Source organism: Diorhabda carinulata, chromosome 1 (assembly GCF_026250575.1).
Source record: "Diorhabda carinulata isolate Delta chromosome 1, icDioCari1.1, whole genome shotgun sequence".
Classification (NCBI taxonomy): domain Eukaryota; kingdom Metazoa; phylum Arthropoda; class Insecta; order Coleoptera; family Chrysomelidae; genus Diorhabda; species Diorhabda carinulata.
The window spans coordinates 12,876,967-12,892,553 of NC_079460.1; the positions used below are offsets into that span (position 1 = coordinate 12,876,967).

Consider the following 15,587-nt stretch of genomic DNA (forward strand, 5'->3'; position numbering starts at 1 on the left):
AGCAAATATTTCCATATCCCATTGAAAAAACAGTTTAAAGCAACTTAACCTCATATATGTTTACTGCATTCTGTTATATATTTTATCATTATACATACTTGTGTTTTTGGCTTCTCAAGATAATTATGAAATTGTAGTAAGTATTAAATTGTCACATTTATTTTTGACGACTAATTCATTACTATGTATCATACTTTTTTTCCAAAATTTTTCTGTTTACTATTGAAAAACGTAATAAAACATGCTCTGACAGTCTCCCGTAGTTCATATTCATTGTGGCTGCAGTCACACTCGGAGCGAAAAATGAGGAATTTACTATTACAGAACTAAAATAAAAAATTTAAAAGCAGTGTGTGAAGACTTAACAATACAACAATACCAAATGAGTACCTGATATTTTATTACAGCCTGAAGCTAAGGCAAAAGCCTTTTTTCTAAGACTTTGCTCCACAATTACATTTCTCTCCTTTGCTGTTTAATTTTATGGAAAAAATACCTACATTGTAAAAACGTATAACTGTTAATGAGTTAATAATGTTTCCGTAAAAATTCATTCTTGCTTATTAAGTTAATAAAGAATTGGTGACAAATAATTTATACATTTATTTTCTCAACGAATTCGTATTTTCGAAAAAATTGTCAATGAGAACGTAGCGATTATGTTAAATATGTCTGAAAGAATTTACAATTCAAATTTACACAACGTTATCTTAAAAAGCATTAAAATCTAGAATATATTAACCTAACAAAAATATAAAAAAAATTACTTACTATTTTTATATAATCATGGAACTTTCAAATGCTTCTTTCTCTAAATAATAACTTTGCAAATTCGTGGTTTTGACATTGGAGCGACGATATGGCACTAAAAGCCTTTTGCATATTTTGAGTTTAAAGGAACCCTCATCCATATCAATGATGTGAAAATATCCTCAGAGGAATGTCTCAATGGATGATTCAAGTTCGGATCGCATTTCCACGAAAATTCGATAATCTTGTTCGATCTGACTGTCAGCTAAGTATATATGCGATTAATTAATCTATAGGAATTGATAAAGATTGTTAGCGGCAAATTTAACATGAAAATTTTATGTTGTACATACTTTTCGCGTTAAAATGATACTTCATTCCGCACTGTCTGTCAAGAAGTTTCAAGCCAAGTGCAACATCCCAGTAGACCATCTATCTTATTCGCCGAATCTTTCACCAACCGACCTCTACCTCTATCCTAATGTCAAATCTGTATCAAGAGGAACAATATTTAAGTCTGTTGAAGATGTGAAAGAAAAGGCGGTGCGCGTCTGAAGGAAATAATAGGTTTCGAACAAAGGAAGATTCGCATGGAGCACTACAGAGATAGAGGAGGATTATAAATACACATAATATCAAAATAGAATATTTTCATCACAAGTGTCCTTATTTAATAGTCGTACCTCGAGTGTCTAACCGACAGCATATATTTCAGATATTTTAAATGACCACAAACATTCGAAAATTAGAAATGCACGCTACAAATTCTTTTTAGAAAAACTAGAGGCGTAAATCACATCATGTGATTTAAATTATAATATAATTATAATTTAAATGGGGATGTAGAAGGTCCAATGATACCTTCATCTAATATTTTCATGATTTGTCTGTTCACTTCTCTATGAATCTCGGGAAGCTTGTGAGATTTCGTATATATGGGTGTATTGTCAGTGAAGTTTATTTTATGTTTTATTTGATTTGAAAAACTAAGAAGTATTCCGTCGCAGTAAAAGATATCTCTATAATTATAATATAAATTTCAATATAATATAAATCTGATAGCTTCTTTCTCCTCTTTGTTACAATGTTTAAATCTAAGATGTTTCAAATTTTCTTTCAATTTATTTTGTTGAATAGTCAAGTCCGTATCAGATTCGCATTCTAATTTATTAACAAAATTTACTTCAAGTGGATTTATAATTTCGATTTCAAAAGGTTCATCAATATTTAATTTTACTGGATTTTCATTGCTATTTATAATTGTAGTTGTAGCAAAATTATTATCAATTTTTATTAAAGCTCTAGGCATTTATATGCCATTAGTGATTCGTTGAATTTTCCCACGGATATTCAAATTTTGATTTGAAGTTTCAGAATTATGATTTATTTGTTCATTAAAATAATCAATAGTTTGAATGTAAAGCTCATTAGATATGAATTTAGATTTAGGATAAAATTTACTTGTGCCTGATGATGTGTCCATAGATTCTGACTTATATAATTTTATGAATTATTAGGTCTATTATCTTGTTGTCTAGGAATGTTTTCACTTTGACAATTTGGTTGACGTTGTTGGTTTTGGAAATTCGTTTGACGGTTTGGATTTTGGAAAATCTGTTGATGATTTTGGTTTTGAAAAAAAGGTTGACGGTGAATAGGAAAATTATTATTGGGTCGCCAATTGTAAGAATTATTATTATGTTGAAAATTCGGTCTAAAGTGATGTGAATTCAAAAAATTTGGTTGATGTGGCTGAAAAGTTTGGGGAGACTTAATATCACTAAAATTGGGTGAAAAGATAGGCGTTGGTTGTCTATAATAAGTTTTAGCAAGAGTTATTCTTAAAGTAGGCCTAGAAGTAGTGTTTGAGTTCAATTGATTACTTCTTTGAGTTGAATACATGAAATGTTCTTCCTCAATAACTAGCTTATTGCTTCCCCTAAACTATCTGGTACTCTTAATCTAACATTTGTTTGTAAAGGTAAAGGTGATCCTCTGGTATAAGTAGTTGAAGCTAAATTATTATAATTTTCTAGTGGAATTCTCCGTTCGTTAATATTACTTAGAGAATTTAATTTTGCAATAATTAGACTGCGTGCATCTTAGCAACGCATGCCAAAATTATAAGGTGGTTCATTTTTGAAATATATCAAATTAATTAAATCTTGATTAAAACAATCAATATTTCGTTGATCGTCAAAACTTAAACTTAAAGCATCTTTGACATCTTTTCATGTTCTTAACTCTATTCTAGAACCAATTAATATCTGAGCTCTTCCTGTGACTTTTCCCAGGATAGCTTTTAATAAAAATGTATTTAAAACTACGTCAGTTTCACTACCAAAAACTGATATTAGACTTTCACATTTTCCTATAAATATTGTTAAAGTGTGAGGATTTCCATCGTAAGAAGGAATTGAATCTAAGTAAAGTTTAAGTAATTGATAATTAATTGGTGTAGAAGGCATTTCTAAATTATTATTATTATTATTATTGAGTATTGAATTTGTAGGACTATCTGTTTCACTTAAAACTAGACTTCTCTCTAATAATTTTTCTAAATCAACTATATTAAGTCACTCATAAAATTATTATCGGAAAAGGAAATTAAGGAAAAATATTGGTACTTACAGGAGAAAAACTTTTATCATCTTCTAATTTTACTTCTTAATTTTGTTTCTTATAGGTTCAATCGATGTAGTATTGAGCCCAAGATGTTATTTTTTGTCTTTTGTAATGTCTTTTTTTCTTCTAAGTGGTTGAACGGTTCTGAACTATCTGCTTATTTTCGATTTTCCCTCGAACAATAAAGGTATCTCAAAGTTCGATATACACTCATACTAAACCTGTTAAAATTTCAAAAGTTCGATATTTTCGGTTAGTCGTTAATACAAAAAATTAACGTGCTATACGTTGAATCAAGAAATTGACTATTGACTACGCCAATGATATTATGTCAATCCGAAAAATACTTTTTAAAAACGAAAAGTTACAATACAAGGTAATCATTTATTTTAATGTGACTCGTCCTTTGTCGTTTCTTAACTCGCGTAATCACTAGGAATTTAGACCACTGAGTTAGGTAAGATGTCCTTAGTTGCCACAGTCTGTCACACTTTGAATGTCACATCGATCATTTAGGGTGTATAGACCTCAACTAGGCATCCAAAATGCATGAACGGTCTCAACGAAATTCAATAAACCTTTTTTATACAATTGAAATTGGTTCCATTGCTTTTATGAAGTATAGCCTTGGTTTGGGTGATAGTTTTTTCCGTAAAACTTTTTAGCATTAGATTACATAACTTTCTCAAATTGTAACTAGGGTCAAATAAAAAATGATTAATAAATGTTAAGTATGATATGTTTCAATCATTTTGTAACGGTTTCCACGATTTTCAGAAATTCTGATTTTTTCAGTATAGTTTTCCTGTATATATTTACATTACAAATTTGAATGTATCTTCAAGAATTCTGCTCTGTATATCCGTATAATATATTATGATAAATTCAATATATATATTCAGCACAATGATGTTCTTCAAAACAAAAACATTTGAAATGAATCACATTCAATGCGATAAGAAATGGAAAATCGTTGTCTGACAAAATTGATGATGCTGTGTAATAAGAAATACGACAGAAGAATTTTATGTGTATGAGGTTTACGGAAAGAAAATTATTATAGGCTTTAATAGAAAAAATTGATTTTCCCTATGGATTATGATCACTCCATTTGTTGTACAGAAAAAATCTTTTACACAACGTCGAAGAAAGATTATAGAATCGATGAACAACGTAATAATCAGATAATGTACACTAAGGTTGCAACGAAGCATTAGCCACGGGTCTAATGAGAATAAATATTACATATAAGAAATGTATATTATTTATTCATCAATTATAGAGTGCATTTTAGTAAAAATTTATTAGACTCAAGTATTAGCTCTGGACACACTGTTTACATTACCACTACACCAACACTTTCAATTACACTGTCTGACACGCGTTTCGATAACCAAGTTATCTTCTTCAGAGATTGAATTATTAACTATTAACTTGACGATTAGTAGTGTAGTAGTTGAGGAATAAATGTGAAAATTTCCGCCAAGGAAGTTTCCCCGCTGGAAGTATTTTCGCGGGGCATGGTTTATCAGTGAAAATTTAGTATAAAAAATGTAAGTTGCGTTACTACGTTTTAGTTTACCTTCATTCTTTAAAGACAACTTCTTTATCGAAACGCGCGTCAGACAATTGTGAGTGTTGATGTAGTGGTAGTGTCAACAGTTTGATAAGTATAAATATCACCAACGTTTCCAAAAATTCCAGCTCAATAATTATTGACTCCATCTCAAACATAGTATTACTCAGAATAAATAGAATTGAAATTGTGATTCGATCTAAAAATAACTTCAGACTGCACCAAACTGTATTAATTCGGCAAGGATTCAATGTATTATTCACAAATTGAAATGTATTCTGCAACTATGATAGGTAAATGCAATAATAAATATTCAGGATTGCCTTTGTTGAATAATTGGTGGTAATGTTTGTTTCTTTTTTTTTAGTATTAATTATCATTTACTCTCAAATTGCTACAAATTCGGCTCTTCTGATAATAGTGTATTTTTATGTGATTTTTCGTAATATCTATTGTCATATTTTTGTTGATTCTAAGTAGTGTGTATTGTATTATTTTGTAGCATGTCGTTTGTGAATCGAATTTTTTCAAAGGAAAAATTGAAATGGTTTATCTAATTTAGAATTTAATTGAATTTTTGTTTTTATTTTGAATAAAGAGTAATACAGTGATTTACTTGATAATAAATAAATGGAATTTTAATGTTAACTATACTAATAATAATTCCCTGAAGATTTTCTACTGCCATTTGCCAAATAACACTTGATATATTTTCAAGTACAGTTTATAAGTTATTAATACTCGAAGTCAACTTAATTGTGAAATATTGAAATTCTTGGAACAGAGTCGAATGAAGCTAAAATTATGAATCAAATAAATCAAATTTTCCTTATCCACTCAAAAATGAAACCAACGATTTTCTCTATTTGTGTTAATAGTCAACGAATCAAATAAGAAGCAATTTACGGCTCGGAGCAGTTAACAAACCAGTCTTTTGGTATCATTAGGTAGGCATATTGAAGCCGTGGCAACTTATAGTACACTAAAATGAGGAGTAGGTAGAGTGAGGCACAAAACCCCTTGAAAATGGTTTATTGTAAATGAAAATACTTTTTTTAAAAAGTTAAAAGTGTCTCAAAGAACATTTCTGGCGCTGCGAACGGGATCAAATTCTTACAGAAACACAAGCTTCCTGGTCAACTTTAGTTGTTAAACGAGACGATCCATCGAACCAAGGCGAGAAAAACGTAGTATGTGGACATCAAGACATCACCAGTGATCATCCTCTTGGAAGTACAATGTTCCTTTTCACCTTATTTATGAGCACTTTTGGCGATATTTCTGAGAGTAACTTACATTTATTATTGTCAAATCTCTCTATAAACCCTTTGGACAGTTCTACTGCAGCTAATAGTTCTCGATATTCTAAAACTCAAATTTTAAGACTTCGAAACACTGATACCTTGAATATGTCTCTTCAAAGCAATGATATCTCCAGCCTCTATACCTGAATTCAGTTAGTTTCAACATTTGTAAAATCGGTAGATAACTCAATTACGTTCCTTCGGTCAAAGAATCTCACTCAACCTCAAGAATTCATTTTGAATGCCAATATTATTTCTCGTATAAAAGGTAAACCTCCAGATTTTTTAAACTACTCAAATTTAACACTTTCGACAGATGCACGTCCAGCATTACTAGTTAAATACGGAGATCGACGCTCCGGAGATATTTTATTATCTCAATTATCTACAACAGTTCAGTACGATAATGAAACCTATGACCAATATCACCAAAGAATCTGTAATAATTTGAATGATTTGCTTCAACATATAGCTCTTAATGATAATGTAGAAACTGTGAATTTTAAAACCTCATACTTTGAAAGTATTGCTTTCAAAACGTTTTGCACTGGTGTTAACGAGCCATATTGTGAATATTTATCACATTTTAAAATGAATTCTCTCGACGAAGCCCTGCAAAGATGTATCTCCTACGATAATCATCAAAATCAACAATTATATATGAACTTTTTGAGAGTCAACAAAATAGAAGATTACTCTCTATCCAAAAATCCAAACAAAATTCCATTCCTTCAAACCACAATATACGTATATTATTATTAACCCAAGTCCCCCACGAAATAGCTCTTTTTCAAATCTCCCTACTTCTCCAATAAATAGAATTCAAAATAACCACCTCTTTAGAATTAATCAAAGTTTTAATAGATCTCAGCCTAACAATACTTTTGGTAATAACCATACATTTAATAATCCATCTACCAGTAATTCTTTTGGAAATAATCCAAACCCCCTTGCTCCACAACACAAAAGAAATTTTCTAACTTCTTGAAATGTCCCACAACCAATGAGTGGTGTACAAACTATTTCTACTAGAAACCAACCAAAGAGTACTTTTAATTTTAATGTTGATTGCCATCAAAACGAAAACTTCAACCCTTACGATACTTTGGACTTTGACGATACAAATGATCAAAACGAAAATTATCATCCAGACGTTCATGCCGAAAATTATTCCGAACGACATACCATTTGGAAATTATGACGTAGAACGCTTGCAAGCTTTGATAGATTATCAAAGTAAATTACTTACATTGAAACGTCTTAATATTACTATTCCTTTCGACACCTCGCATAATAAAATTCCTGAAGACATCTTCAATAGCGACATTCTCCTACCCGAAACTATAATAAATAATATTAAAATTCCTGAATCTATTCATACTGCTACAAACGGTTACATTAACGATTTACCAACTCTATGTCGATAAATAAATACGAAATATGTAACGGTCCAAATTACGATTCTTCATTAATCCATACTCAGCATTTGAACCAAGAAGAAAACGATAAAATTTTGAAGCTTTGTAATAAATATAAGGATATTTTCTATGACGATAATTCCGATTTATTCCGTACCCCATAGCCACTACGAGTTTTTACGAATGCCATTTGGTCTTAAAAACAGACCTTCCACTCTCGAAAAACTGATTGATAACATTCTCTGACCTTTTCTCCAAAAATGTTGTTTCGTCTATATGGACAACGTCATCTTCAAGTCTCTTCAAGAACACTTGATTCACATCGCCGCAATCTTTGAAACATTCCGAAAAGCAAATCTGAAAATTAAATTAGACAAATCTGAATTTCTGACGAAAGAAGTCGCTTTCGTTGGTCATATTGTGACTCCTGAAGGCATTAAGCCCAATCCTAGTAAAATAGAGGCCATTAAAAACTTCCCTATTCCAAAGACTGTGAAAGAAATCAGATCATTCTTAGGACTCATTGGATATTACTGAAGATTCATATCAAATTTCGCAATAATAACATCACCCTTCTCTCGATGCACTCGTAAAGGAGCGATCATCGACCCAACCAATGTTAATTACAAAGAATGCTTTGAGAAGTGCAAACAACTCTTATGCATTGCCCCAGTTCTACAGTACCCAGATTTTTCAAAACCTTTTGTTTTGACAACCGACGCTTCCAATATTGCCATTGGATCACAAAACAATCATCCTATATCGTATTACTCCCAAACATTGAACTCCGCCGAGCAAAATTATTCAACTATCGAAAGAGAACTTTTGGCAATCTTAGATTCCTGTAACACTTACGCCCGTATTTGTATGGTCAGAAATTCACTGTCGAAAGTGACCACAATCCGCTAGTATGGATTTGCAAAATTAAAGACCCCACATCTCGGTTAGCCCGATGGAGACTGAAACTGGAAGATTACAATTTCGATGTAAAATAGGCAAAGAAATCCAGGTAGCTGACTGTCTTTCCAGAGTACGGGTCAATGCACTTTCAATTTCTTCTATTTGTGCCGAACCCCAAGACCCCCATGATCTAGACGAATTTCTTCAAGAATTCGAGAAAAATCAATCTCTCAGCGAAAATATCAAACACACCGCAATCGAAAATCTGACTTCTTGACCTTTTTATAAACATAGATATACCGTAAACCTCACTGACAATTGGATAATGGAAATACCTGATGCTCTCAAAAAAAAATACTTAGACCAAATGAAAAATTCGCAATACATGTACCCCATGAATTTCGACCCGTTATTTATGATTATTTTAAGAAAACTTTTGACTCGACCGTTAAATAGATAAATAAGAAAAAGATAAATAGACTGTGTAAAACAATATCATACTGAAAATCATAACGGCATAGTCGAAAATCAATGAGAGATTTGCTTAAAAAATAAATATGAACGACACCCTTATAAATTACCTCAGTTAGGCCCATTATTGGGACAAAAACCTTTCGACATAATTCACACTGACTTGTTCCATTGTAACAAAAATTATTACCAAACGATTGTAGATTCATTTAGCAAATTTGCTCAATGCTATAAAATCTCCGATAAAGTTTCCTTATCAGTTCTTAGCAAGCTAAAACATTATTTTTCTCACAATTACCCGAAAAAAAAATTGTTTGCAATAATAGCACTGAATTTAATTCTGCTATAATTAAAGAATTCATGAATCTCCAAAAAATTGAAATAAATTTCACAACGGTCAATAACTCATCTTATAATTCCCCTGTTGAACGATTCCATTCCACCCTTATAGAAAAACTTAGAGACCAAAATCCAGATGATCCCTTAGATGATACTTTTACACATGCAATTTTAATTTATAATCAATCAATCCACAGTTCCACTGACTTCTCACCTTTTCCAATTCTTCGTGGCCCCCATGCCGTTGAAATACATTTCGATTTTGCTACTGCTACTGCTACTGCTTGCTTCCGCTATACGAAACATACAACCAAAGACATAAAGACGAACTCCAACCATTCATAATAGACTTATATAATAAACAAAAAGAAAAACAACAGAAAATTCTAGACAAACAAAATGAAAATACTGAACCAATTCTAAACTACATCTAAAAAAAACAACACAAAACTGAAATTGTTGGTAAAATCGACAAACAAAACACCACAAGTACTCACTTAAAATTCGCAAAACGTTTTCGTAACGTAACGAAAAAGAATATGTCAGATAGAACTTCTTTACAGGACGACCCTATTCCTGGGACATCTGCTCAAGATACAGGAAATCCCCAATAACAGCTATTATGCAGAAGACATAGACAAATCAAACAAGATAAATCATTATCATAGACATATTTTACACACATAATTTAGAAAAATTAACTGATACTTTAGAAACGAACCCTAATGACCTTTACCTTTAGAAAATGGTCCTTTAGCCCCTTTGAAATTTCGATATAATCACATTTTAAACGAATTAAAAGATAATCTTCATAACATTACTCGTAAACATAAAAGAGGTTTGTTCAACTTCCTCCGAACAACTATTAAATATATATCTGGAAACCCTGATGATTATGACTTGGAATTATTGAAATCACAAATTACTGCTGTAGAGGTTAAAGAAAATGATCTATTGATACGAGATTTAATAATCTTCTAAATTTGATAAATAATAATTGTAAAATAATTGCGGCTGCAGTAAACAAGTTATCATCCGATTTCAATGGATACGTTGCACTGAATAATGAAACTTCAAACTATAAACGAATTCCTTTTGAAACTGATTCGAACCATAACTTTCGAATATTGAACTCTTTACTTTAGATGAACTGGAAACTTTAAAACAAGAATTATTAGAAACATATTCTCGGAATGCCCTTTTAATCCGTGACGAACATCCCTATCAATTAATTAAAGCTTCTAAATCATTAGTTTGCGTTACCACCAAGACAATGCTCATAATACTGAAAATACCCATCTTTTATTCTCATTCTTACCCTACATCTAGAATCTACCCAATTCCCAATAATAATCACATTATCATCCTGCCACCCGCACATTACTACGCAAATAATAAATGGTACGAAATCTTAATGACAAATGAGCCAATTACTATAGAAGGAATACGATACAATAAGAAAACTGTGCAAGAAATTACAGTGCCGCAAGTAGTCCCAATCAAGCTGCATCCGAAGCACGAAAATATGCTAGAAAAATGCCAAATTCCAAAGACGCATGGACAAGATCAACCCATTGAACCAATTCTACTCCTGCCGCAATTTTTGATTATTTTAGCCATTTTAATAACAGTCACTGTAAAGAAACAAAAAAGAATTTACAAATTCTAATATGGTTATAAACTACAACCTACTCAAATCCAGATTCTCCAAAATTTGTTCTCAGAGACTTCGAGGACGAAGTCAACACCAAAGGAGGGAGGAGAAATGTGAAAGGTCCCCGACACTGCCACACGATAAATAATATTCACATAGTCAGCGGATTTCAAAATACGTATCAAATAAATATTCATATATATATAAAGCTCATTGTTAAAATATTGATTTGTCCGTACAGTTATTTTCTGTAGAAATTATAAGTCGTTTATTATAAATAAAAATACTTTTTTAAAAAAGTTAAAAGTGTTTGAAAGAACATTTTTATATTGAAATAGATAATTACTATTCTTACCTCTGTATCCTTTGGTATATAATAATTTGGAAAATAATTACTTTCCTTACTCATTTTGTGAAAAATATTGGAAGCGATCGATCTTTTTGTCTATAACCACATCCCGATAGCTGGCAATTGCAAGGAGGAACGTCTCATATTGATATTCTCATAAGATAAATTAACGTTAAACCAAACTGGCGCTTCCCCGTGGAAAATAAAGTTTTTTTTTAATAATTTTTCAAAAGAAAGATTAAAATTGACGTTACGACTAATTTTGAGTCTTTATCAAAGTATGATATTAACATTGACAATTTGCGTAAAATCAAGAACATTTAAAAAAACTTGATCTTTTTTGTGACATAGGATGACACAAATTGAAGTTCAAATAACTTGATCTTGATATCAAGAAATTGATTCTAGTATTTTGCTCAAACTCGATTGTGAATTGAAGTTTTTCATGATAAGAAGTGAATTTTTTACTTATGTTTTCAATTTTATTCTTTGGTATAGCAGTAATGCAATCATCTACATTTCGGAAAAAGAATGAAATACCTATATCAAGTTCGCTAACGACAGCTACCTCGAGATCTTCCATTACTAATTTATGTGCTATAAAACTTGAAATGGAAGCTCCTCCCATAGCACATTCATCAATTTGTTTGTACATTTCATTTTCATATTTGAATTACGTTGTTGTTAGTGTGAGTTTTATAGCTTCGTTGCATTAGTTTCTAGATATTTTTGTATAATCTTTTGATTATAATCCATTTTTTTATCAATATATTTTTCACAATAGTAAGAGGAATATTTGTATATAAAGAAACCATATCTAACGGAATAAATACATATTCGTTAGGAATTTTTATATTATTCATTTTTCTTTGAAATCCCATGTGTTTTTGATACAGTACTTGTTTTGGCATAATTTTTTTTCAAAATAATTTTCAAATAATTAGATAATGGGGTAAGAGGGTTTGAATACTTGAAACAATCGGTCGAAGAGGAATGTCAGGCTTGTGCAGCTTTAGTAAACTATATATTTTAGGGGGTAGGGCATTATGAATTTTAATTTTTTTTTTTTGTATCTGAAGGCGAAATAAAAAGTTGTTCTTCCCAAGATCGGATTAGATCATTATTTTATTTTTGATAAGAATTCGTCTTGTTTAATTTTTTTGTATGTTGTCTCATTATTTTATTATTATAATCTTCTGATTTCGTAATAACAGTTTTATTAGATTTATTTGCTCTCAAAATTTTGAGATTTCTATTACTATTTATGAATTATTTGGTTTTAGTGTATTAGTATAAATCATAGAGGACATAACACCAAAAAACAAAAGAAGTAATATTATATATCCAGTGCCTTGTAATAATTGCGACGCTGTTTACATAGGGCAAACATCTCAGTATTTAGAAAATAGAATAAGAAGTCATACGATAAAAAAAATAGAACTGCAGTAACGAATCATGAAATATCGGAAAAACATAAATTCAATTATTCAAAAATTCTTCAAACGGAATCTAATACACGAAAAAGAGAATTTTTAGAAATGGTTCACATTCATAAGAACGAAAAAGCTATAAATGATAAAAAAAGACCTAAATAATTTAAGTAAAATTTATAGCTCTATTTTGTAAATTCTAATAAATTTAATATATTTGAGATATGGAAACCAAGGAAAAATTAATTTTTCTTATTGGAACAGTTTTAAGTTGATGTTATCCTTATTTTGATAGTTAATCTGCTTTGGTGTTTCATTGTCACATTTCCAATAAGAAAACGCTTATAATTTAGCTTATTTTTATTATTTCTTATTATTATTCTTTTTCTTTTTTTTTGTTTGTTTTTATTTGTTCTTTATTTTTTAGACATTGAATCCAATCAAGATTCTTATAATTTTATCGATGAAACATTCAACAGATCGGGCTCGTAAAAATAGTATTCGCTCATATTTAGAAGTTAGATTGAAGATATGGAAGATATAACGCCTTGAAGAAACAGAATAAATCTCAGATAACTATTTATACCTTTGTTAAAATATGACAAGAAAATATGAGAAGTGGACAAACAAGTGAGCTACACGTAAGTGAAATAGCAGCTAGCTAAATCAAAATCATTTTTTTTTCTTTTCTTAATATAAAAATTCTTTTATTTATGCCTCTTCAAGGTATGCATTTCTCAAAGTATCAACGGAAATATACATAGTAATCAGAGAAAAATATTTCATTTATTATATAAATCTACCGTCAGAACGTTTTCAACTCAGTTTCAAAATATATCGTTTCAAGAACTGAAACAGCCGGCATATCGACCTTTATGTCGCTGGGAAATCACTCATCAAAATTAAATTGGTTGACAACCTTACCTCATCGGTCACAACAAAGTTAACATTATCGTAAAAATTAATTTAAGATATCTTCCCCATTTTCTTCGCTTCCATATAATTTAATGCAAAAAATTTATTAAATTAAATGATTATTAAATGCATCAAACATAAAGTGAACTATTTTCGGCTATAACTTAATTTACTAAGTGAATACTTGATATACATATCAAATTTTTGTTATTTGAAAATTTTGTGCTAATATTAGAAACAGATTATCGCACGAATTGGGCTTAGTCAGAAATTTAGTAAAAATCCTCTCAGAACAGGCCGCTTTTAGCTTGTATCGTCTTCAAAACTAATAAAAATAATATAATATGGTTATGATGAACCTTCATCGTGTTCAATGCTTACTCAACGTCCCATTCAGTTCAAAGAATATGCCTGGAAATGCCATAGAACATCTTAAAAGCAAGGATCCAGGAGGTTGATTCCAAGAATATGATCAAACATGAATTTAGCTTTATAAATATCCGTTACATTTACATCTCCCTTTTTGTGCAGATAATTTCGAATGGATCTCAAAGCATTAATAATAGAAAATGGTCATAATAGCTGTTGTAGTCGTGGTTTTCACTCAACAAAAAATGAAAATATAACATATTCAATTTGCCTAAACGGTTAAAATAGGTTGGTCCAGATTCTTCACAGTTAACATTTTTAGTGAAAACCACGTGGATTAAACCCATGGAAAACTTGAAAGTGTATCGCCACTAGTGGCTGGCACATGATTGCCATGGAATATCCACGTAACTTCCACGGAAATGGGGAACACTCTTTGGGTGGTTCCAATCATGTTTTAAGAACTTATCCCATAGCGATAAAGCCACGTATCACCCACATTGAAAATAATTAGGATAGTTGCTCTCTTTTAGCATTTGTCCAAGTTTTACCATCAATAATACCCAAAATCTGATAATCGCTTTATATATTTTTATCTTAGCACATCTAAATAATCCATGTTCCAAATTCCCCTTCATTTTCTCCTGCTGCTCTTATGTTTAAAAATTGACTTCGTTATTCAAATTCCTTTTTGTATTTTATGACACCTATATATTCGTTTCATCCATTTTGAACAACAAAAATGTTTACGAGAATATGAGAAAAATTTACATCTCACACACCAATGAAATTTTTCGATCCTGTAACTTAAAAATAGCTACTAATAAAACTGGAGGAAGGCAATTGCAAAATATCAACACTGATATGCCTAGGATAGCAGAGACTCCAGTTCTTCGTTAATTTATAGATATTTACTACTGTTATAATGAATTGAAAAATGTGTATATCCATCGCAAGAACGTTTTTAAGTAGTTAAACCGTTTTCAGTATGGTCTAGAACAGGACCCTCGGACACATTTTCTCCGGCCCGCGGAGAGATAGCATACTTGAAAACTCCTTTTAGAGAATATATTTTTTTTATAGCGAATTAAATTTAATTTACTGAAGTATCCTAATTATATGTTGAATAATTATTAATATGATATCTACATTGATATGGTCATGGATTAACTACTCATAACATTGTTGTAGGCTTATTGTTATTGTTTTTGTGATAAGTTGGATAAAGAAACACAGAATTGTAATGAGTAAAGACATGTATAATATGCAGAAAATTTAACTTCAGTATATAATAACCAACAAATAAAATAAAAACATAACTTATAACAAGCATAATGACATATGAAATACTAATGAGATTTATGTAATTGAGATTTTCCACTGATAATAGTTTGTAGTTGTGGACTAATTTTACTTGTACCAACTATTAAAAGAGATTTAAGATGCTCATCAGTTAATTTAGATCTGTAAACATTTGTGTGAGAAAG

General features: G+C 30.5%; 1 protein-coding gene across 8 annotated transcripts in view; it reads left to right on the forward strand.

The window, feature by feature from the left end:
• The window catches only part of LOC130895760 (metabotropic glutamate receptor), a 406,290-nt gene that overhangs the window by 342,450 nt on the left and 48,253 nt on the right, over positions 1-15,587 (forward strand). For 3 of the 8 annotated variants that reach the window (XM_057803325.1, XM_057803319.1, XM_057803323.1), the window contains one exon: positions 13,244-13,413. The exons of the other annotated variants lie outside the window; for them this stretch is intronic. In XM_057803325.1, the coding sequence (XP_057659308.1) occupies positions 13,244-13,308 (65 nt within the window). In that variant the 3' untranslated portion in view covers positions 13,309-13,413. Of the gene's footprint in view, positions 1-13,243; positions 13,414-15,587 lie in introns of those variants that run through there. 8 annotated transcript variants of the gene reach the window in all.